At 41.8% G+C, this 22,809-nt stretch overlaps 1 protein-coding gene across 1 annotated transcript in view; it reads right to left on the bottom strand.

The window, feature by feature from the left end:
* Positions 1–717: 717 nt before the first annotated feature.
* The window catches only part of cavin4b (caveolae associated protein 4b), a 24,026-nt gene continuing 1,934 nt past the window's right edge, over positions 718–22,809 (bottom strand). The window contains exons 2-4 of the mRNA XM_084048428.1: positions 14,825–15,296; positions 3,602–3,805; positions 718–1,410 (exon numbers count right to left, since the gene is read on the bottom strand). Of these exons, the coding sequence (XP_083904554.1) occupies positions 1,030–1,410; positions 3,602–3,805; positions 14,825–15,181 (942 nt within the window). The 5' untranslated portion in view covers positions 15,182–15,296 and the 3' untranslated portion in view covers positions 718–1,029. The remainder of the gene's footprint in view (positions 1,411–3,601; positions 3,806–14,824; positions 15,297–22,809) is intronic.

Here is a 22,809-nt window from a genome sequence, read left to right as displayed (position 1 = left end):
CAATCAGCATTTAGATGAAGTGTGGTGACGTCAGTGTGGTATCATCAGTGTGATGTTGAGGCGTTTAAGATGATGTTTAATCAGCATTTAGATGAAGTGTGGTGACACCAGTGTGGTGACGTTGTGTGGCGTTGTGCTCAATAACAGTCATGAACAGGTCGATGTGTCTCAATAACAGAATAAGATTGAAAAACAAATGAAATCCTGTCGAAGTAAAAGTGACAAAGGACCCATGTGTGTAAAAAAGAAAAGAAAAAAAGGCTGGTATGTCCCTTTAAAGGACTATAGTGACTTTAACGTCCATTATATGTGTTTAAACTGGCCCATATCATGTTTCCTGTAAGTCCTTTTTCCTGTAAGTCATATCCTGTTTCCTGTAGGTCATATCCAGTTTCCTCTTCGTCATATCCTGTTTCCTGTAGGTCGTATCCCGTCAAACAACTGTTCCTTCACACAATAGAAAGTGTAACAGAACACAAAGATGGCGCCACCTCTCCATTGAAGTCAATGGACGGGGGGGGGGGGGGGGGGGGGGGCGCCATGTTGGGTTCTGACGCGCTTCGTTGTCGCGTTCTCTTTCTCTATGGGTGCTTCCACACATGTCCGTTCGTGACCGTTCCGCGTCCGTTTCATACCGTTTCCGTTCGCCGGAAGCATCCACTCCCATGTTAAAAAAAAACGGGACCATACGGTCCCGTTTTTTTTTTTACATGGGAGTGGATGGAACTTCCGGCGAACGGAACCGACGCGAAACGGACGCGGAACGGTGGCGAACGGATATGTGTGTATGCACCCCAACAAGAAAAGAAGCGTCGCGTAAACTTCCCTCCTTCCTTCTCGTCCGGATGACGTCATGGACGAGACGTTCTTTCACTTCCCTTCTTCGCGCGGCCTCATTAGTCCCACCAAAAAACAAAATGGCCGCCTGCTGCTGTTGTTGTTGTTGTTGTTGTTGTTGTAATTGTAATTTTGTGCGCTCGTCCTCGTGTCTTTGTTTTACGACAGCCGCTTCAACGTCGTACGCGTCGTTTACGACAGTTGCTTCATGTCGTACATCGGGACCTCGGACTCCTCCGCCGCTCCCTCGTCGGCGGCGGCGACGGGCTCCTTGGCCAAGTCCGGCGTTCCCTTCCGGGCCCCCTTGGGGGGCGGGACGGGGACGGCGGTGCCCTCGGCGGCGGACTCCGCCACCTCCTGGCCCTCGGCGACCGTCCGCTCCTTCTTGAGGTTGAGCTTGGCGGGGACGGCGGCGATGGACTCCTTCAGGTGGATCCCCGACTGCTTGAGCCGCTCCCCGGACTGGCGGATCTTCTCGCGGCGCTCCGTGCTCACGATGCGCTCGCCCAGCTTATTCACCTTGCTGCCCAGGTCGGCGCGCTGCTTCACCATGTTCTCCTTGGTGAAGGTGGCCTGGAAGGGCAAACACAATAGAGGTTATGATACACATACTACCAGTATCACTTAGATACCAGTATCACTTAGATACCAGTATCACATAGTTACCTGTATCACTTAGATACCTGTATCACTTAGATACCTGTATCACATAGTTACCTGTATCACTTAGATACCTGTATCACTTAGATACCTGTATCACTTAGATACCTGTATCACTTAGATACCTGTATCACATTGACACCCACAGTCACAAAACTAGAGGGAGCGTATACAACAATCTGGTACCACCCACCCATAAAACAAACATGAGCAAATTGTCCTTCTACAGCACAGCCACCAAGGAATGGAATAGTCTAACCCCATCCCTCAAAAAATGCAGTTCGCTGGGCTCATTTAAAACAGCCCTAAAAACCCCTTTCTGGAGGCCATAACTTAGAGGAGGTAGTACCAGTTTCCCGGTAGACAGACGACCCCCCTCCCCCTTTTTTGTATATATATTTTTTTTCATGCTTTTTTTTTTGTACATAGTGGTATTTTTTCTCTGTATTTTCATGTTGATTTGAACTTTTTGGTTGCTACTACATATGCCTATGACATTAATTCAAGGACCCCAACGGAAACAAGTCCGCAAGGACTATTTTGGCCGGACCTTTTAGACAAAAGTATTATAAATGTCTGTAGCTGTCTGTAGCTGCCTGTAGCTGCCTGTAGCTGCCTGTAGGCGGCCATTGCTGTGGTGTCGCGGTGCGGAGCGTTGACACCGCAGCTATGGCTGCCTACAGGCAGGCGTCTGTGGATTCATCTATTAGATATATTGATAAGATGTACCACTCCATTCACTTCCTGGTTAAAGTATTTGGGAAATATTCTGTATCTCAACGTGTCCTTAGCCCTAAATAGGCCCGCCCATCACATTTCACAACCCAGAAGAAGGGGTGTTTTAGGACCATGCGCTGGGTGAGCAACTCAATGCAAGTGGATGGGAGGGGATCTCAGGTGCCCTCTCTATTTTTATTAAAGGTAGGGTAAGTGATATTTTTTGGTTAAAACAAAAAGTATTTTGTTAAAAGGCTAAAGCACTATATTGTGATAGTAATCATTGCTATAGAGTGTTTGTTCAGTAACAGGAGTCTCCCCGTCTCTCCAGCTCTTTAATAAACAGAAAATACATTTTCCGGTAGGTGTCAAAATCTCAGCCAATCAGGAGAAAGTGCCCATTTTTAAGCTTCATTTGTATAGTGTTCCATTTCCAATTTTGTCTGCTCATTTCTTAGTGTCATCACTTCCAATTTCACTTGTTTAATGTATATCCTGATTGAGTTCTCTGTCCTGATTGGATAAAATTGGAAATGAAACTGAAACGAAAATGCATTTTCTGTTTTATAAAGAGCTGTACAGACATGGAGACTCATTTACTGAACAAACACTCTATAGCAATGAGTACTATCACAATATAGAACTATTTAACACTTATTTTAACCAACGAAAATCACTTACCCTACCTTTAACTCTATGTTATTCCGGTGCCCTCTCTACATTCCCTGCAAGAGGTTTTTTTTTTTTTATTCCCCCACTGCCAGCATTAATGTAAAAAAAATCACACCCTGTGTGAAGGTAGCGGCGCCTTTGATACATTTTGTCATCGATATGTGTTTATAATGTGTTTATAGCCATGTGTCACGTGAAGCTTGACCAATCAGTTTGTTGACGGGTCTGACCAATCAGAACGTTGACGGGTCTGACCAATCAGAACGTTGACGGTGAACACGGACAAAGTCAGGTATAGAGCAGGATCCGCTCTATCTCGACGGGTCTGACCAGTCAGAACGTTGACGGGTCTGACCAATCAGAACGTTGGCGGGCCTGACCAATCAGAACGTTGACAGACCTGACCAATCAGAACGTTGACGGAAAAGCCAGGTATAGAGCAGGACCGCTCTATACTATGTATAGAGCGGCGCCAGCGCCGCTAAAAAAAGTACACAGGAGCCGAGATACAGGATTTTAAAGTAAGTTAACCAAGGAGTGAATGGAGCTAGAAATCTTTGGATGGCGATATCTCTGGTTCTGTGTGGATATATATTATAACGGTTATACTCGTTGTTGGCAGTAAACGGGTGTATTTTTAAACAACGGTTATACTCGTGTTTGGCAGGTAATAACTCTATGGGGTCAGTCCAGACTTCTTTAGGTCATAGGTCACCTTAAAGCTCTCTATGCGCGTCAGGCCGCTCTTCTTGGCTCTGGCGGCGGTGGCGCTGCTCTCCTCCACCACCATGTACTCCTCATCAGACTCAGGAGGAAGATCAAAGTGATCTGCTTCTATCTCCGCTGCTGCTCCTCCTGCTCCTCCACTGCCCTCTAGTGGCTCCTTACCGGCCGGAACAGACTTCACCTCCTGGTCTCCCTGTAAGAGACAACAACACCTTAGTAATATAAAATAACAATACATATCATGTGACTCTTAGTAATAATAACAATAGAGCATCAAAGTCTGACCTAATTTACACATCGTCACCTTGCTCAGGGACGTGCACAGATAGACTCTAGGTGGTGCTAGAGCACCTGCCCTTTGCCCTCTTGACCAGAAGTGCCCTTTTGAAAAAAAGAAAAAGAAACGTTTTTTTTTTTCTTTTTTTCAAAAGGGCACTTACAGCAGGGGTCTTCAACAGGGGGTCCTGGGCCCCTAGGGGGTCCTCAGAGCTACTACAGGGGGTCCGCCAAATCTTTATGTGATATGATTTTTCTTTTTACCATAACCACTCGAAACCTAGCATCCCTTTTCTGAGGAGAACTTTAGCCAAAAATAGCTGTGAGGCGTTGTGAGCTTGTAGATCTGCTATTTTTGGCAATGAGGTATAGGTGTAGAGGGAAAAAAGAGCAGACCAAGTAAACAAAAAAAAGTATAATTTACTTGACCACCTGCCCCTCAAAATGTCTGTGCACGCCACTGCTCACACACACACACACGCACACACACACACACACACACACACACACACACACACACACACACACACACACACACACACACACACACACACACACACACACACACACACACACACACACACACACACACACACACACACACACACACACACACACACAGCTCTACAGTAGCCTATAGATAGTCCTGGTTCTAATGTTACTCTGTGTATTAAGGGGGGGGGTCATATAGTAAATAAATTGGGCATCTTCCTTACTTACCATCTCAGGTGTTACCATGTGATCTGAAGACCTTGACCTATGACCTTTATGACCTACGGCCTCGACGACCTTGCAGTCTTATGCAAATCTTTAACCCTTTAAGAGCAGGAACACATCTGTGTCATTTTAACATTTATTTAGCTTATGAGCTTGTAGATCTACAAAAAAATAAAAATCATCTTAAAAATGTGTGCAAATCTTGCTTCTGGCGGTCCCTGGAACCACATATTTTGATATGGGGGTCCACGGCCAAATACATAATCATTGTGGGGGTCCTTGATATGGAAAACATTTGAGATTTTTTTTTGTGCAAAGATTTGTGTTAATAATATTGGCTTTAAATATATATGTATTCAAAGATTTGCACAAATCTTCCAAAAATGTTCAAAAAATATCAGATCTACAAGCTCATAGCTATGAGCTTGTAGATCTGATATTTTTTTAACAGCCAAAGATGCGTTCTGGTCTTAATGGGTTAAAGAGTTAGTTCACCCTCTAAATGACTGTTTTTTCCTATATGTATTAATTAATGTATGTATGTATCAGTCACCGCTTGAATTCATGGATATGTAGTCGTTTTTTGTCTCATTCCTAAGACAATAATGTGATGACCAGTGGACCGGTAGGACAGTGGTTCTCAAACTTTTTCATGTCAAGGACCCCCAAATTGACACTTATTACCCCGCGGACATGCCAGGGACCCCCATAAGAGAAGGTTTTTACGGCTCTCTAGCAGTGATTCTCAGCCATTTTAATTTCAAGGACCCCCAGTTTGACATGCATTAGGGCTACGGACCCCCTTTTAATGGCATTTATACCGCTGGGACCCCAATTCATATTGTAAAATCAATGTTAATGTAACTCTGAGAGTGTACAAATGGAACCAAATGGACCCGGTCCATTTGGTTCCATTTGTACACTCTCAGAGTGACAGATCCATAAGGGTCCATTTGGTTCCTATCCATCATTTAGCTGGGGACCCCCTGGAACCCCCTCAAGTACCCCTGGGGGTCCCTGGACCCCACTTTGAGAACCAATGCGGTAGGAGACACAAAGGAGACTCTTTCATGAAATTCTTGTCTTAGGAATGAGACAAAAACTAAAACAATATCCATGAATTCAAGTCTCCATGAGGTATGTAATATATAGAAAATAAGTATTCTGTAGACTGCTTTGTTTTATTTTCTTCCTTTTTTTGTTGAGGTATTGAAAAGTCCTTTTTTTTTTTTACTTCAATTCTTTATCCCACGATGTTTGTAACCCCCTTATTTACACCCATTGCCAATTGAAAAGTTCTTAAAAGTTACATAGTGACTTCACTGTCTATAAGCTCTATCTATCTATCTATCTATCTATCTATCTATCTATCTGTCTATCTATCTATCTATCTGTCTATCAGCAGTGTATCCATATAAGGACGTGCAGCAGGTTGTGACTCCTCCCACTCTGAGAATAACCTCCTAATGTCAGCTCACTGCAGCTGGTGCTGTCACTCACACACACACACACACACACACACACACACACACACACACACACACACACACACACACACACACACACACACACACACACACACACACACACACACACACACACACACACACACACACACACACACACACACACAGCTACAGAACTGCACATGGAAATAGTTTGAACTATGGGGAGTTTAACTATATACAGTATACAGTATATATATATATATATATATATATATATATATATATATATATATATATATATATATATATATATATATATATATATATATATATATATATATATATACTGTATGATGACAATATACTGTGCTGTTTGTTTTTTTAATACAAATGTTAACTTCCTGTTGATTTTGCCATTTATTAGGAAGAAAACCCAGACTGGATCCACGGATCCGGATCTTCAAATAGTAAAATCAACAAATTAAGTTAAACAAACAGTACTGAGTTTGGTGATGTTCTATATTGTCTGAATCATCTTTGTTTGTGTTTGTTTACGTGCTAAAAGAGAGACTTTGAGATCTGTTTTACCGTACAATGTAAGTCAATGAGGAGCAGATTTAGAATTATACATTTTTTTTTCGATGGACCAATTATGTTTGATTTCTTGTCCAGATTTGGAGTTACATCATGGCAAAGGTGACTACACAACCCAAACCTCTACCACAGTGGTCTGGCCCTTTAAATGTCTGAAAATACACATTAACATGAATCTAATGTATGAATAGAAAATATAACTTGTAAACAAACAAATAAATAAACAACATAAATTGACACAACACTGAAGATAGTTGCTGTCAAACAAACTGTCTATGAAGCCATCTATGAAAACGTTTATTCTGCAACATCATTTAAAGCTGAACGTTACGCTCACTATCGATGATCAACTCTCCTCAAACACTTACAATACTAACCAGTAAAGGGTTAACTAATGTCTGCAGCACCGACCTCCATCTATTGGCTCTGATACAAAGCATCTGATTGGACTAAAACAGTGGTTTTCAACCTTTTTCATCAAGGTCCATCATTTATTGGGCATTTGAGCCACGGACCACCGTTTGACGACATTTAAGACTCTCAGACCCGAGACTTAATAATAATATGTTGTTATCGTTGGATAAGGTGTTGTCCACATAGTTCCATCCATGCTGTATTGATGTGGTTCCATAGGAGAGATTAACAAACAAAACGTTGATCAAAATAACAATCCTTCTACGTTCTCTAATTGTGTGACTTCTTGTAAATTAAAGGTAGGGTAAGTGATTTGCTTTGGTTAAAATAAGTGTTAAATAGCTCTATATTCTGATAGTACTCATTGCTATAGAGTGTTTGTTCAGTATTAGGAGTCTCCTTGTCTCTCCACCTCTTTATTAAACAGAAAATGCATTTTCGTTTCAGTTTCATTTCCAATTTTATCCAATCAGGACAGAGAACTCGATCAGGATATAGATTAAACAAGTGAAATGTGAAGTGATGACACTAAGAAATGAGCAGACACAATTGGAACTGGAACACTATACAAATTAAGCTTAAAAATTGGTACTTTCTCCTGATTGGCTGAGATTTTGACACCTGTTTATTAAAGAGCTGGAGAGACAGGGAGACATCTGTTACTGAACAAACACTCTATAGCAGTGGTTTTCAACCTTTTTCGCGTCAAGGACCCCCAAATTGACAAATATTAGCCCAGGGACCCCCATTTGAAAAGATATGCCAGGGACTCAACCATTTAGATTTATTGGGGTCCCAATCTACACTGTATCCCCATCATCAGTGTTCATGTAACTCTGAGAGTGTACAAATGGAACCAAATGGACCCGTGGTTCCATTTGTACACTCTCAGAGTTACAGACATATAAGGGTCAATTTGGTTGCTAACTATTAATTTGGCTGTGGACCCCCTGGAACCCCCTCAAGGACCACGGGTTGAAAACCCCTGCTCTATAGCAATGATTACTATCAGAATACAGTATTTTAACCTTTTAACAAAATACTTTTTGTTTTAACCAAAAAATATCACTTATCACCCTACCTTTAAGTCATGCTGATGTTTAACAATAATTTAACTCTTGAGAGTGTAAAATGAAACCAAATGGAGCCGTAAGGGTCCATTTGGTTTCATCTCAAGAGGTAAAGATCTAAATAAAGGGTCCATTTGGTTTCATTTTACTCTCGAGAGTTTAAAGATCTATAAGGGTCCATTAGGTTACCGACTCTCCAACATTTAGCTGGGGACCACCTGGAACCCTCTTCAAGGACCACTGGTGGTCCCCGGTCCACTGGTTGAGAACCACTGGACTAAAGCACGCTCAGCACGCTTGTGACATTTTTTCTTCACCGTGCAAAGGTGCCACACACCGAAGATATCAGATGTACAAGCTCACAACGTGTTGCAGACAGACTCTGAACATATCAGATGTATAAGCTCTCAATGTTCATAATGCATTATAGACATGGGATGCATAGCAACTGTTACCACAACATCACAATGATTTTAAGCACTTCATCCATTTATATGCTGGCTATTCAAAAATAGCAGATCTACAAGCCCACACTTAGCGCATGGTGGTACCATTTATGTTTGACACTGTACAAATGTGCGTGTGCGCGCGTGCGTGCGTGCGTGCGTGCGTGCGTGCGTGCGTGCGTGCGTGCGTGCGTGCGTGCGTGCGTGCGTGTGTGTGTGTGTGTGTGTTTAACAGAAGTGAGTGTCAGAATGCACTATCAGGGTCAGGCTCTCAAAATGGCCGCCGTAGCGGCCCGGTGCCAAGAGGGGGCGTCCGGAACCTGACCCGATTCTGATGTCACTCGAGCCCTGGGGGGGGTATGAAGACCCCCCCCCCCCCCACAGTGTGACACACGTGAGTCATGAGTTCTGACTGTAGTGACGACGTCAACCGTTTAGACACTTCTACACGTGCCTTCTGTATCAGTGGTTCTCAAACTTTTTCATGTCAAGGACCCCCAAATTGACACTTATTAGCCCGCGGACCCCCATTTGAAAAGATATGCCAGGGACCCCCATAAGAGAAGATTTTCTTTACGGCTCTAGCAGTGATTCTCAACCATTTCAATTTCAAGGACCCCCAGTTTGACATGCATTAGCCTACGGACCCCCATTTAATGGCCTTTCTATCTCTTGGACCCCAGTTTATATCGTAAAATAAATGTTAACGGGTCCATTTGGTTCCATGTGTACACTCTCAGAGTTGCAGACCCATAAGGGTCCATTTGGTGCCTAATCTATCATTTAGCTGGGGACCCCCTGGAACTCCCTCAAGGACCCCTGGGGGTGTGTGTGTGTGTGTGTGTGTGTGTGTGTGTGTGTGTGTGTGTGTGTGTGTGTGTGTGTGTGTGTGTGTGTGTGTGTGTGTAAAGATATTCAAAAATATTCAAAAACAACAGATGTACAAGCTCGTACAGGTTTGCACATCTGCTAGTTTTCGCTACAGTATAAAATCGTTCCTGTTTTTTTACGGGTTAAAGGGCTAACTACAGAGCCAAAAGGTCATGTTTTTAAGGGTTTAAGTGGTTAAATGTCTGAAAATACACATTAGAAGGTCAAGACCAATCTGGTAGAGGTTTTAGGTTGTAAATAAAAATATAATTGTTCCATTGATTAGAAATCGATCAATTAAAATATGCTCCTTATTGACTGACATTGTACGGTGAAACAGATCTCAAAGTCACTCTTTTAGCATGCAAACAAACACAAACAAACTGATTCAGACAATATCATCACTAAACCCAGTACTGTTTTTTTTTTTTAATATACAAATACAAATGTGAACATCCTATTGATTTTACTATTTGAAGATCTGCGGATCCAGTCTGGGTTTTCTTCCTAATGAAAATAGCTAAATCAACGGGATGTTACATTTTTATTATAAAAACAAACAGTAGTGGGTTTGGTGATGTTCTATATTGTCTGAATCAGCTTTGTTTGTGTTCGTTTACGTGTTAAAAGAGTGTCTTTGAGAGCTGTTTCAGCATACAATGTAAGTCAATGAGGAGCATATTTTGAATTATCAATTTTTAATCAATGGAGCGATTATTTTAGATTTATTGTCCACCTTTAGAGTTACATCATGACAAGGTAACTACACCACCAACCACCGAGCAAACAGCTAAAAGAACCACCTAGCAAGCAGCAAAAACAATCACCTAGCAAGCAGCTAACATAACCACCTAGCAAACAGCTAAAGAACCACCTAGCAAACACCTAAAAGAACCGCCTAGCAAACAGCTACTAAAACAATCACCTAGCAAACAGCTAAAAGAACCGCCTGTATCTATTATGAGAATAATATAGAATATCTATTATGACAATGCCAGGACTAGAGATGAAACTACGGTCAAGTGGTTAATGTCCATTATACTGTAGTTAACGGAATGATTATTAACTAGAAAAAGTGCTCCTCGGAGCACAGGTCTCCGCCAGGTCAGGTAGGATAGTGTGGGGCAACAATGTTGGGAATTCACCAATCAGGATGGAATGTGAAAAATCAGGCGGATGGGACAGATCCGTCTTGATCACATGACTATAGAGATCATGTGTACAGATTTGCGTGATGTTTGGATAAAATCTGAGGGAGTAATATAAAAAATGAGTTTTATATAAATCGGCCTCCTGGTGGCGCTATAAAAGGCAGATGTGAAAAAGATGTGGAAAAAAAGCTTTTTCCCTGACCTCTATGTGCACATCCAAAGTTTTACACAGATCGGTGCAGTTATAGGTAAAAACAGTAATCGGCCTGTTATAGCGCCACCATGAGGCTTATTTTAAAATGTTCAAGTGGCATTTATTCCTCTGCCTAGTGGGAATGTGTGTGAAAAAAGTCACGGAAATTGCATGATGTGTTCATGATTTGAGGCATTTTGTTCCAAACGGAGCAGTCCTGCAGATTTTGGAAGACATTCTTAGCCAATCAGGATGGAATACGAAAATTCTGAAAAACCCGTTTTGACAAAATCTGTAGGAGTACTGTCAAAAAAATGTGTTTTGAAAAAAGCAGCCTCCTGGTGGCGCTATAACAGGCCCATGTGAAAAATTGGGGGGCAAAGGTTCTGAATTGACATCCAGGGAGTGTGTGTGCACAGTTTCGCTGTGATCAAAGCCAACGGTGCCGGAGATTAGCTGTTCACAGACGGACACAAACACGGACAGAAGGACGGACGGACGGACGGACGGACGGACGGACGGACGGACGGATGGACGGACAGACAGGGTGCAAAACATACTCTCTCGCCATGCCTTTCGGCAGGGACGTGCACAGATAGACTCTAGGTGGTGCTACAGCACCTGCCCTTTGCCCTCTTGACCAGAAGTGCCCTTTTTTTCCAGTTTACAGCAGGGGTCTTGAACACGGGGTCCGGGACCCCTAGGGGGTCCTCAGAGTTACTACAGGGGGTCCGCCAAATTTTTATGTGATATGATTTTTCTTTTTACCATAACCACCCGAAACCTAGCATCCCTTTTCTGAGGAGAACTTTAGCCAAAAATAGCCGATCTACAAGCCCACAACGCCTCGCAGCGCGAGGCGTTGTGGGCTTGTAGATCGGCTATTTTTGGCAAAGAGGTATAGGTGTAGAGGGGAAAAAAGAGCAGACCAAGTAAACAAAAATAAGTATAATTTACTTGAGCGCCTGCCCCTCAAAATGTCTGTGCACGCCACTGCCTTTCGGCCTGGCGGAGACAATAATGTACATTACACTGTCTGTAGCTAACAGAATGATTATTAATAATGTACATAAACCAGCTAATACTGTATTCATAGCAGGCAGCTATAACCCAGAACATCTCCCAGGCCACGGGATATAGAAGCTTTTCAGAAAGCTTCTATATTTAAACGTTTCAGAATGCGTCTAAATATAACACTCAGAGCCTCGAGCAACTTACTGCCCCCTCCAGTGACAGACCATTCATGAAACATGATAAAAGTCCTATAAAAGTTATTAAATGACCATAAAGTCATTAATATTTCATCTGTACAGACAAGCTTGTGTTCTCCTCTGTGTTCTGTGTCTAGTCTGTGTTTCATTAAGATCCATCGTTTTCATGTTATGATCAACTTTCTGTCGTTAAACTCTGTTCAGCCATGACTGTGTGTGTGTGTGTGTGTGTGTGTGTGTGTGTGTGTGTGTGTGTGTGTGTGTGTGTGTGTGTGTGTGTGTGTGTGTGTGTGTGTGTGTGTGTGTGTGTGTGTGTGTGTGTGTGACTTTAGGCGCGCTCCTTTTCCATCACTCAACGTCCTGCGTTATTTAAAACCAGCTGGTGATTTACAAAGAGCTTCTAAACTCAAACACAAGGTCACTTAAAGGGATAGTTCACCAAAAATGGTGAACTAACCCTTTAAGCCCTGAAGAAGCATCTGGGTCACTTTTTGATTTGAGCTAAAAAGCATTTTTTTTACTCTTTGGCTATTAAAAAAATAGCAGATCTACAAGCTCATAGCGCGGCACCGAGTGCCGCGCTATGAGCTTGTAGATCTGCTATTTTTTGAAAAATCATGAAAATGTGTGCAAATCTTTGAATATATATATATATTGTTTTAAAGCGAAAAAAAATTACTCGAATCTTTGCTTCCGGGGGTCCCTGAAACATATATTTTTAGATGGGGGTCCGTGGCTAAATACATGTCATTTTGGGGGTCCTTGACATGGAAAAAAGAACCACTGATATTATGGCGACATAAGTTTTTTCAAAAAACTGTTAAATCCCCCAGAAGCAAAGATTTGAGTTACAAATGTTCGCTTTTGAAACTCAAATCTCAAGATTTGCAAAAAAATAACGATATTTCTAAAATAGCAGATCTACAAGCTCATAGCGCGGCACTCGGTGCCGCGCTATGAGCTTGTATATCTGCAATTTTTTGAATAGCCAAAGAGTAAAAAAATGCTTTTTAGCTCAAATCAAAAAGTGACACAGATGCTTCTTCAGGGCTTCAAGGGTTAAAGGGATAGTTCACCAAAAATGGTGAACTAATTTATTTCCTTCAGATTACTCACCCCATGGAGACTTGAGCTCATGGATATTTTTTAAGTTTTTGTCTCATTCCTATAATTTGATGACCAGCAGCGGCCCCGAGACACAAATAGTCTCCTTTGTGTCTTCTACCGGAACCGCTGCCTACCGGTCCGCTGGTCGTCACATTGTTGTCTTATGAATGAGACAAAAACACAAATATATCCATGAATTCAAGTCTCCATGGTGTGACTACTAATCCATAGAAAAAAAGATTTGTTTGGGTGAACTATCCCTTTAAATAAAGTGCCAAGACAAATCATGTCTCTGTTTACCTGGTAGATGGATTCACTTAAAAGGAGCAGTTCACCCACTTTCAACCTTATCTTCATATCACTAATGCTCATCATAAGATGACACTGTTTCTGTCTACTCACTCTGTGTGTCATTGGTTCAGAAACCTGCCTACCAGTGACATCATCGTTTCTGTCTGCTCACTCTGTGTCTCAGAGGCGAGCCTTTCCCACCTAGTTGTAACAACACGCCCCCTGCTTCATAACTCTGAGTCGGCTGAAGCCAACTTATCCACGTTCAGCACGGCAACTCACGTGCTTTAGCACGCTCGGTGGTGCTTCTCGTGGCTCAAGTTCGCTTGAGACTGTGCCCCTCCGTCACGGTCCAAAACTACTATACTATACTATCTTAGTTATTTATTTGACCTGGTAGATGAACATACAGATAGTCTACCTGGCAGTAGAACCCTACAGAAAGCTTACCTGGCAGTAGAACCCTACAGAAAGCTTACCTGGCAGTAGAACCCTACAGAAAGCGTACCTGGTAGATGAACCATAAAGATAATACCCGGCAGTGGAACCGTACAGAAAGCGTACCTGGTAGATGAACCATAAATATAATACCCGGCAGTGGAACCCTACAGAAAGCGTACCTGGTAGATGAACCATAAAGATAATACTCGGCAGTAGAACCGTACAGAAAGTGTACCTGGTAGATGAACCATAAAGATAATACCTGGCAGTAGAACCATACCTGGTAGATGAACCATAAAGAGTAGAACCCTACAGAAAGCATACCTGGTAGATGAGCCATAAAGAGTAGAACCCTACAGAAAGCATACCTGGTAGATGAACCATAAAGAGTATAACCCTACAGAAAGCATACCTGGTAGATGAACCATAAAGAGTAGAACCCTACAGAAAGCATACCTGGTAGATGAGCCATAAAGAGTAGAACCATACAGAAAGCGTACCTGGTAGATGAACCATAAAGATAATACCCGGCAGTAGAACCGTACAAAAAGCGTACCTGGTAGATGAACCATAAAGATAATACCTGGCAGTAGAACCCTACAGAAAGCGTACCTGGTAGATGAACCATAAAGATGATACCTGGCAGTAGAACCCTACAGAAAGTGTACCTGGTAGATGAACCATCAATATAATACCCGGCAGTAGAACCATACCTGGTAGATGAACCATAAAGAGTAGAACCGTACAGAAAGCGTACCTGGTAGATGAACCATAAAGATAATACCTGGCAGTAGAACCCTACAGAAAGCGTACCTGGTAGATGAACCATAAAGATAACACCCGGCAGTAGAACCGTACAGAAAGCGTACCTGGTAGATGAACCATAATAAATGATACCTGGCAGTAGAACCGTACAGAAAGCGTACCTGGTAGATGAACCATAATAAATGATACCCGGCAGTAGAACCGTACAGAAAGCGTACCTGGTAGATGACCACTCTGAACTTGTTCTTGGCCAGCAGGTCGGCCTGGGACGCCTCCACCTTCTTGACGCGGAGGTTCTGGCTCTCCACGCGGACGCGCACGTCCTTCAGGTGACAGGACACTTTGCGCGTCTTGTCCAGGAGGCGCGTCACGGTGCTGGAGGTGTTGGCGTGGTCGGCGCTCAGCTTCACCACGTCCTGCTGGATGGTGCTCACCGTGGCCTCCAGCTCCAGCTGCCGCTCCTCCATCCGCCCCTGGGTGGCGCTGACGGTGTCCATGAGGCCCGCCACGCGCTCCAACAGCGCCATGATGCTGCCCTCCTCCTGCCCGCCCGTCAAACCCAGCCTGTCCGTCATCCTGACTGTCTGATGTTTATATATATATTATATATATATTATATCAATGTGTATTCAGTGGTTTGTGGAGAGCTGAGGGGGTCCAGTGGTCCAGTAGGGTCTGGAGATCTGAGATCTGACAGGATGAGAGGAGAACTGTGTTAAAACCCATTGAGACCTGAAGCCGATTCTACATGTCTCCTAAATCTCAACAGTTTTCTGAAAAACGCATGTTTCTATATCAGTGGTGTTCCATCTTTTTCATGTCAAGGACCCCCAGAATTATATGTATTTGGCCGCGGACCCCCATCCAAATATTTTGTTCCAGGGACCCCCCAGAAGCAAAGATTTGAGTTAAAAATGTTCGCTTTAAAAATATATATATTCAAACATTTGCACACATTTTCACGATTTTTTCAAAAATAGCAGATCTACAAGCTCATAGCGCAGCACTCGGTGCCGCGCTATGAGCTTGTAGATCTGCTATTTTTGAATAGCCCAAAGTGTAAAATAATGCTTTTTAGCTCAAATCTAAAAATGACACAGTTCCAGGTCTTAATGGGTTAATAATAATAATGATAATTACGACTCATGACTCATGACTCTGTACGACAAACTGCTTAAAGGTTACGGGCGGCAAAAGATAGAAACTATTGAAATTCCGACCAATCAGAATAGGGGGCGGGGCTAAGTAGCTACAATGAGACTCAGAGGATCTGCACGAACAACCGTTCAAAAGTTATCCAGAGGTTTCCTATTGGGCGTTGTGGGCATCACTTCCTGTCCCATTTGATCCCTGATTCCTGATGAAATGGACAGGAAGTGATGCCCACAACGCCCAATAGGAAACTTGTGGCTAGAAAAAAACAGGAACTATCAAATATCGACCAATCAATAGAGGGGGCGGAGCTAAGTAAAACCCATGAAGAGCAAGGACTGTGATCTGAGTCACAATGACATTTGATTTGATTTGATTTGATTTATTTGCACAACATTTTTGTATACATTTACAGGACATGTTAGTTATTTCCGAGGGAAACATTACGTGATAGTTGTTGTGCCGGTGAGGTAAGAAACCCTGGGGGGCTTATGTAAGAACCTCACCGTTTACATTACATATAATGAGAGTTATTTAATATTAAAAACAAGGACAGAAAAAAGAAAAGAAAGGAAAAAAAAGAAAAATATAAAAGTATATACCTATGATAAAGGGTATAGTACATTGATAAAAATAAAAATAAAAGTACAAGACTGAGCAGAAGAGACAGAACAAAAACAAAACAACAAAAAGTATTGAACAAAGCAAAACAATTATGCTATTACATATTCATGTGAATAAGGATTAAATTATTTGGAAACTGGTCTAGTTTTCCATTTGGGTATTTAACTTACTTATTAGGCTTCTTTTATAGGTAGGTAGGGAGGATGTGGTAGCCACCAAACTGAAATGGGCGTTCCATAATGAAACTCCTTTGTACTTGATGGCGAACTGCCCCCTATTGGTGGTACATAGTGGGACATGCAGTTGGTTTGCTTGCCTAGTGGGATATGGGTGAAAGCTGGAATTTGGCTGGAAATACAATTTAAAATGATTTGGGAGGTGGGTGTATTGGTATTTAGTTTTATATACAAATAGACATGTTTGGAGTACATTTATATTAAAGATTGTTAGTATACTGAGTGTTGAAAAAAGGGGTGAGGAAGGCTCCCGTGGGCTAGAATTTGTGGCTAATCTGACAAACCTTTTTTGTAGTATAAATAATTTATGGAGACAAGAAGGATAGGTACTAGCCCATACAATATTACAGTAGGTTAGGTAAGGATATACTAGGCTGTAGTAAAGGGTTTTTAGACAGGCTCTGTTTATGAATGGGCTGATTTTTCTAATAATCCCCACTGATTTTGAGACCTTTTTTGTTACCTGGTCGATGTGTTCTTTCCAGCAGTATTTTTCGTCTATCATTATTCCCAAAAAAGGGGTGGAGGGTACTCTGCTAATTTCGATACTGTCAATACTCAGCTTCGCTTCCTCCGGGTTGAATTTCTTCCTACCAGGAAATATTATAAATTTAGTTTTTTTTATGTTTAATGACAGTTTATTAAGTTGGAACCATTTGGAGAGTATTTGCAGACCTTGATTCGCTTCGTTGATAAGTGTATTGAAATTTTTGTGGGAAAGGATGACGCTTGTGTCGTCTGCAAATAAGATTGAAAATAAGGTATTTGATGCTGCAGGTAGATCATTTATGTAAATTAAAAATAGCAGTGGGCCAAGAATTGAACCTTGCGCCACTCCACATGATAGTCTTGCTCTAGGTGATTCCGTATTTTTCACTGCGACATATTGTTGTCTATTTGTAATATAGTTTTCAAGCCAGTTGTAAGCAGTACCACGAAACCCATATCTGAACATTTTAGCAAGCAATATGTTATAATTGACAGTATCAAAAGCTTTCGAAAGGTCCAGGAAAAGTCCCAGTGCATATTCTTTGTTATCTAGTGCATCTGTAATTTTTTCAGTGAGGTCAAGTAGGGCCATGTACGCTGAGTGTTTTTTACGAAAACCATATTGATGATTATAAAGTATATTATTTGAGTTTATATGCTGGAGTATTCTTTTGTAAACAAGCTTTTCTAGAATTTTTGAAAAAGATGGTAATATTGATATAGGGCGATAAGTAGTATTTTGGATCCTCTGATTTGTAAATAGGGATGACTTTAGCTATCTTTAGGTCATTTGGTACCACTCCAGTTGACAGTGAGATTGTACATATGAAAGTTAGTGGATTTATGATAGTTGATTTTACCTCTTTAATGAGTGAAGTTCTAATTTCGTCATGACCAGCTGCTGTTGTTTTTAGCTTGTCTATGATGTCAAGTATCTCCTGTGGGGCAGGGCATTCAAAATTATTAAATACAGGGTAACAACCATCAATATAGTCCAGGGGACTTCCATCTGTACTTACTATTTTTTTACTGAGAGAGGGACCAACATTTATAAAGAAATTATTAAATTTTTGAGCTATTTCGTGGGGGTCTGTGATGGTTTTCCCACCATCAAGGAACTGATGTGGGAACTTGGATCTAGCTTTCCTTCGGTTGAGTAACTGGTTGATGATTGTCCATGTTTCTTTAATGTTACTGGAGGATGCCTTGAATGTATCACTGTAATGCTTTTTTTTTACTGCTCGGAGGAGGTGATTAAATTTATTTCTGTATAGTTTGTATTTGGCTTGGTTCTCTGGGGTTGGGTTAGTTATATACATTTTATAGAGTCTGTTTTTCTTCCTTGAGGACCTTTGCAATCCGCTAGTAAACCAGGGTTTGCAAAGCTCCTGCTTTTTAGCATTTTTCACAGTTGTTAGAGGAAAACATTTGTTGAAGACATGATTAAAAGATTGAATAAAGGCTTGGTATGCACCATTTGCATCGGTTTGTGTGTAGACATTTTCCCAAGATATAGTTTCAAGTACATTTTTAAATGTTGATACATTCTTTTCATTATATTTCCGGTAGCTAAAATTTTCATCACACTGATTCTTAATTTTGTCAAGGAGGGTAAATTGAAAGATGGGGAAATGATCCGAAATGTCTGTGCACACAATACCTGCCTGGAGGTCTTTATTCACTTCATTTGTTATGATGTTATCTATCAATGTAGCAGACTTGTCAGTCACTCTGGTTGGTTTGTGGATCACTGGATAAAAGTAGCTTGAATATAAGGTGTTTAGGAAATTTTGGGTAGGAGAATGTACTTCATTTTTAAAGAGGTTAATATTATAGTCACCTTGAATATAGCACATTTTGCCTTCTTTGTTTATTTGTTCTAATACGGTTACCAAGCTCTCATTGAATTTATCAATGTCTGTGTCAGGTGGTCTGTAGACACATCCAACAATGATTTTCCTACCACCATTGGGCAGAGTTATTTCTATGAAATGTGATTCTACATCATCTGAGTTTAGTGACAAGTCTGCTCTATTTATATAATCATAGTCCGTTCGGATATACATCACTAACCCACCACCAGTTCTCACATCTCTAGTTACATGTACAGAGTTATAATAGGGCAGCTCATACAAACCTTTTGTTTCGTCACTAGCCCATGTTTCAGTTAAAGCGATAACAGAGAAATTGTGCTTAAGAGAAGATAAAAAAAGTGAGAGGGGCCCATAATTTGCATTTAGACTGCGTATATTGAGGTGGAAAGTGGTAAACAGTTGATTCTCTGCTGGCAATAATCTAGTAAACTCCTCCAGTTGTTTCTCAGAGTAGTATTTACAGGGCTCCTTCATTTGTGAATTACAGTTTACATCAGGGTCTACACTGTGTAGTCCTGTGTTGACCACCTCCTTATTTAGTTCAAAGGGATTGAATAACATATTTTCAAAGTTTGTACCGCAATAATTTGTATTCACATTTGACAGTAAAACAGGATCATCATCTTCAACGTCATTAAATGGAAAGAGAGTAGTACATATATGACAGGTCCAAGAATCCCATAACCTGGATTTTAGTTTTGAGGCAGGTGAACACTTAAGGTGGAACTTATTTTTACATATACTACAGATAATGATTTGTGATTTCACAGTTTTTAGGCATTTAGGACAAGTGTTTGATTCCTTCATTGGTGTACTTATGGCTATATAGGAAAATATTAAATAAAAAATAAACAGAAAATAAAAATCAGGTGGTCTCTCCACCTATATTGCGGTCATGATGGTTACTTTGGACTTGAGGGAGCTGAGGGACCAGATGGGTCATCTCTTCTCCTTGGGGGGTGAGAGATCAGCTGGTCATACCTTAAATAGGCAATGTCACCTTTTTCCCGAGCTGCCCACATCTGAGGCAGAAGGGCCTTCCTTCTTTCCCGTACTTGGGCAGAGAAGTCCTCGTTTATATAGATACCTGTGTTTTTCAATTTCTTTGCGTTCTCTAGTACATTTGCTCTGTCTTTGAAACTGAGAAACTTTACCACGATGGGCCGTTGTCTTCTGCCGTTTGCGTCAGGCTTGCCTGCGCGATGTGCTCTCTCAATGGTCATGTGTCTGCTATCCAGCTTCAAGTTGTTGGAGATCACGCTGAGGACCTTCTCCTCCGTGGCTGCCCAGGTCTCCCTCGAAGACTCCTCGATTCCATCGAAGACCAAGTTGTTCCTTCTGGATTGATTCTCGAGATAGTCTGTGGTTCTGTCAAGGATCTTCAGGCTGTCGCATACTACTTTCTGGTTCTTTTCAAGCAACTCACTGTCTGTGGATAGCTTGGAAGCGATCTTCTTTAGATCATCTACTTCTTGCTGGGTAAAGTGGAGGCTGGTTGTGAGCTCATGCACGTTGTTGACTGCAGAGTCAAACCGCTCGTTGGTTGAATCCATCAGTACCCGCACCAGTTTACTGAATGCATCAGCCTGTTTACTGAGCAGCTCCTCATAATGCACCTTTTGCTGGGCAAGATGTTTGTCCAGCTTCTTGGCATATTCAGCCTTTTGTTGCGCCAATCCCTGGTTAATCAATTTCCTTACCACATCTAGTGTGACGGACTCCGGTTCGGTTTCTACCCCTTTGCCGGCTGATTTCTTGCCGTCTTTCGCTGCGGTGGCCATCGGAGCGGTGGAAAGAGGAGGTACCGTTGGACTGGTACTAGCAGCTGCTGCTGGGGGCCCGGCCTGGTGGTGTTTGCTGCTGGTGCTGGCTGCTGCTGGGGTCCAGTTGGTGCTAGCTGCTGCTGGGGTCCAGTTGGTGCTAGCTGCTGCTGGGGTCCAGGTGCCGCTAGCTGCTGCTGGGGTCCAGGTGGTGCTAGCTGCTGCTGGGGTCCAGGTGGTGCTAGCTGCTGCTGGGGTCCAGGTGGTGCTAGCTGCTGCTGGGGTCCATGTGGTGCTAGCTGCCCACGCACGCCCCAAATACCCACCCCACGCATCAAACACAAGTATGTACGGAGGAAAAGAATAAAACATTTTCACTTCCTGTTTGGTGATGAAACGAGGAAGTTTGATGCCGTTTTATGAAAACTCACAGGTTTTCAACTTTTCATCTTTAAAGGGCAAGACCACTTTGGTAGAGGTTTGGGTTGTGTAGTTACCTTGCCATGATGTAACTCCAAAGGTGGACAAGAAATAAAAAATAATTGCTCCATTGATTAGAAATTGATATTTCAAAATATGCTCCCCATTGACTTACATTGTACGGTAAAACAGCTCTCAAAGTCACTCTTTTAGCATGTAAACGAACGAAAACAAAGCTGTGTCAGACAATATAGAACATCACCAAACCCAGTACTGTTTTTTTTTTTATAAAAATGTCAGCTTCCTGTTGATTTTGCTATTTTTATTAGAAAGAAAACCCGGACTAGATCGGTGGATCCGGATCCAGATCTTCAAATAGTAAAATCATCAGGAAGTTGACATTTTTATAAAAAAAATAAACAGTACTGGGTTTGGTGATGTTCTATATTGTCTGAATCAGCTTTGATTGTGTTCGTTTATGGGCTAAAAGAGTGACTTTGAGAACTGTTTCAGTGTACAATGTAAGTCAATGGGGAGCATATTTTGAATTATCAATTTCTAATTAATTCAGATTCATGTTATTATTACAAAACACACATCAACCACTTCAGCCCCTATTTAAACTATGGCTATTTGAATACAGCCGATCTACAAGCTCACGGCGCGTCTATGCCTATAGGAACCCTCTGTTTCCACAAGACCAGCTGTTAGAGTTAAAGGACCAATGACAGCTGTTTAAGGACCAAAATGACAGCTGTCAAAACGTTGCTTTCTTCAAAAATAAAACAGTATTGCAGGCTCACAGTGGCATGCTGTGAGCTAATACAGTACTTTGACTATTTTTGTATTTTCTCCCACCTTTGTTTCATTACATTAAAGAGTGAAACATTTAACACACATGTTTGGGTGGATAATATATTAAAGGGCAAGACCACTTTGGTAGAGGTTTGGGTTGTGTAGTTACCTTGCCATGATGTAACCCATGTTTGGGTGGATAATATAACCTATTGTCTTTGCTGTGGCATTTTAACCCTTAAGCCCTGAAGAAGCATCTGTGTCACTTTTTGATTTGAGCTAAAAAGCATTTTTTTTACTCTTTGGCTATTCAAAAAATCACACCTGTGTGAAGGTAGCGGCGCCTTTGATATATTTTGTCATAGATATGTGTTTCTACTAGAGAAACAATATTAAATCTCTGTAAATTTATTTCAAGGCTTCCAGTGGCACTAAATAGTGCCATTGGAAGCGAATCACCAAATGCATTCCAAGGTAAGTGGCAAAAACTGAGACAGAGACGGACCTGACCAATCAGAACGTTGACGGACCTGACCAATCAGAACCTTGGCGAGCCTGACCAATCAGAACGTTGACGGACCTGACCAATCAGAACCTTGGCGAGCCTGACCAATCAGAACGTTGACGCAAAAGCCAGGTATAGAGGGCTAATATCCGCTCTATACCTAAATCAGAACCTTGGCGAGCCTGACCAATCAGAACGTTGACGGACCTGACCAATCAGAACCTTGGCGAGCCTGACCAATCAGAACGTTGACGGACCTGACCAATCAGAACGTTGACGCAAAAGCCAGGTATAGAGGGCTAATATCCGCTCTATACCTAAAGGTATAGAGCGGCTAGCGCCGCTAAA

This window comes from Gymnoscopelus microlampas, assembly GCF_963454915.1.
Source record: "Gymnoscopelus microlampas genome assembly, chromosome: 22".
NCBI classification, from domain to species: Eukaryota; Metazoa; Chordata; class Actinopteri; order Myctophiformes; family Myctophidae; genus Gymnoscopelus; species Gymnoscopelus microlampas.
This window is presented reverse-complemented; position numbering and strand designations above follow the sequence as displayed.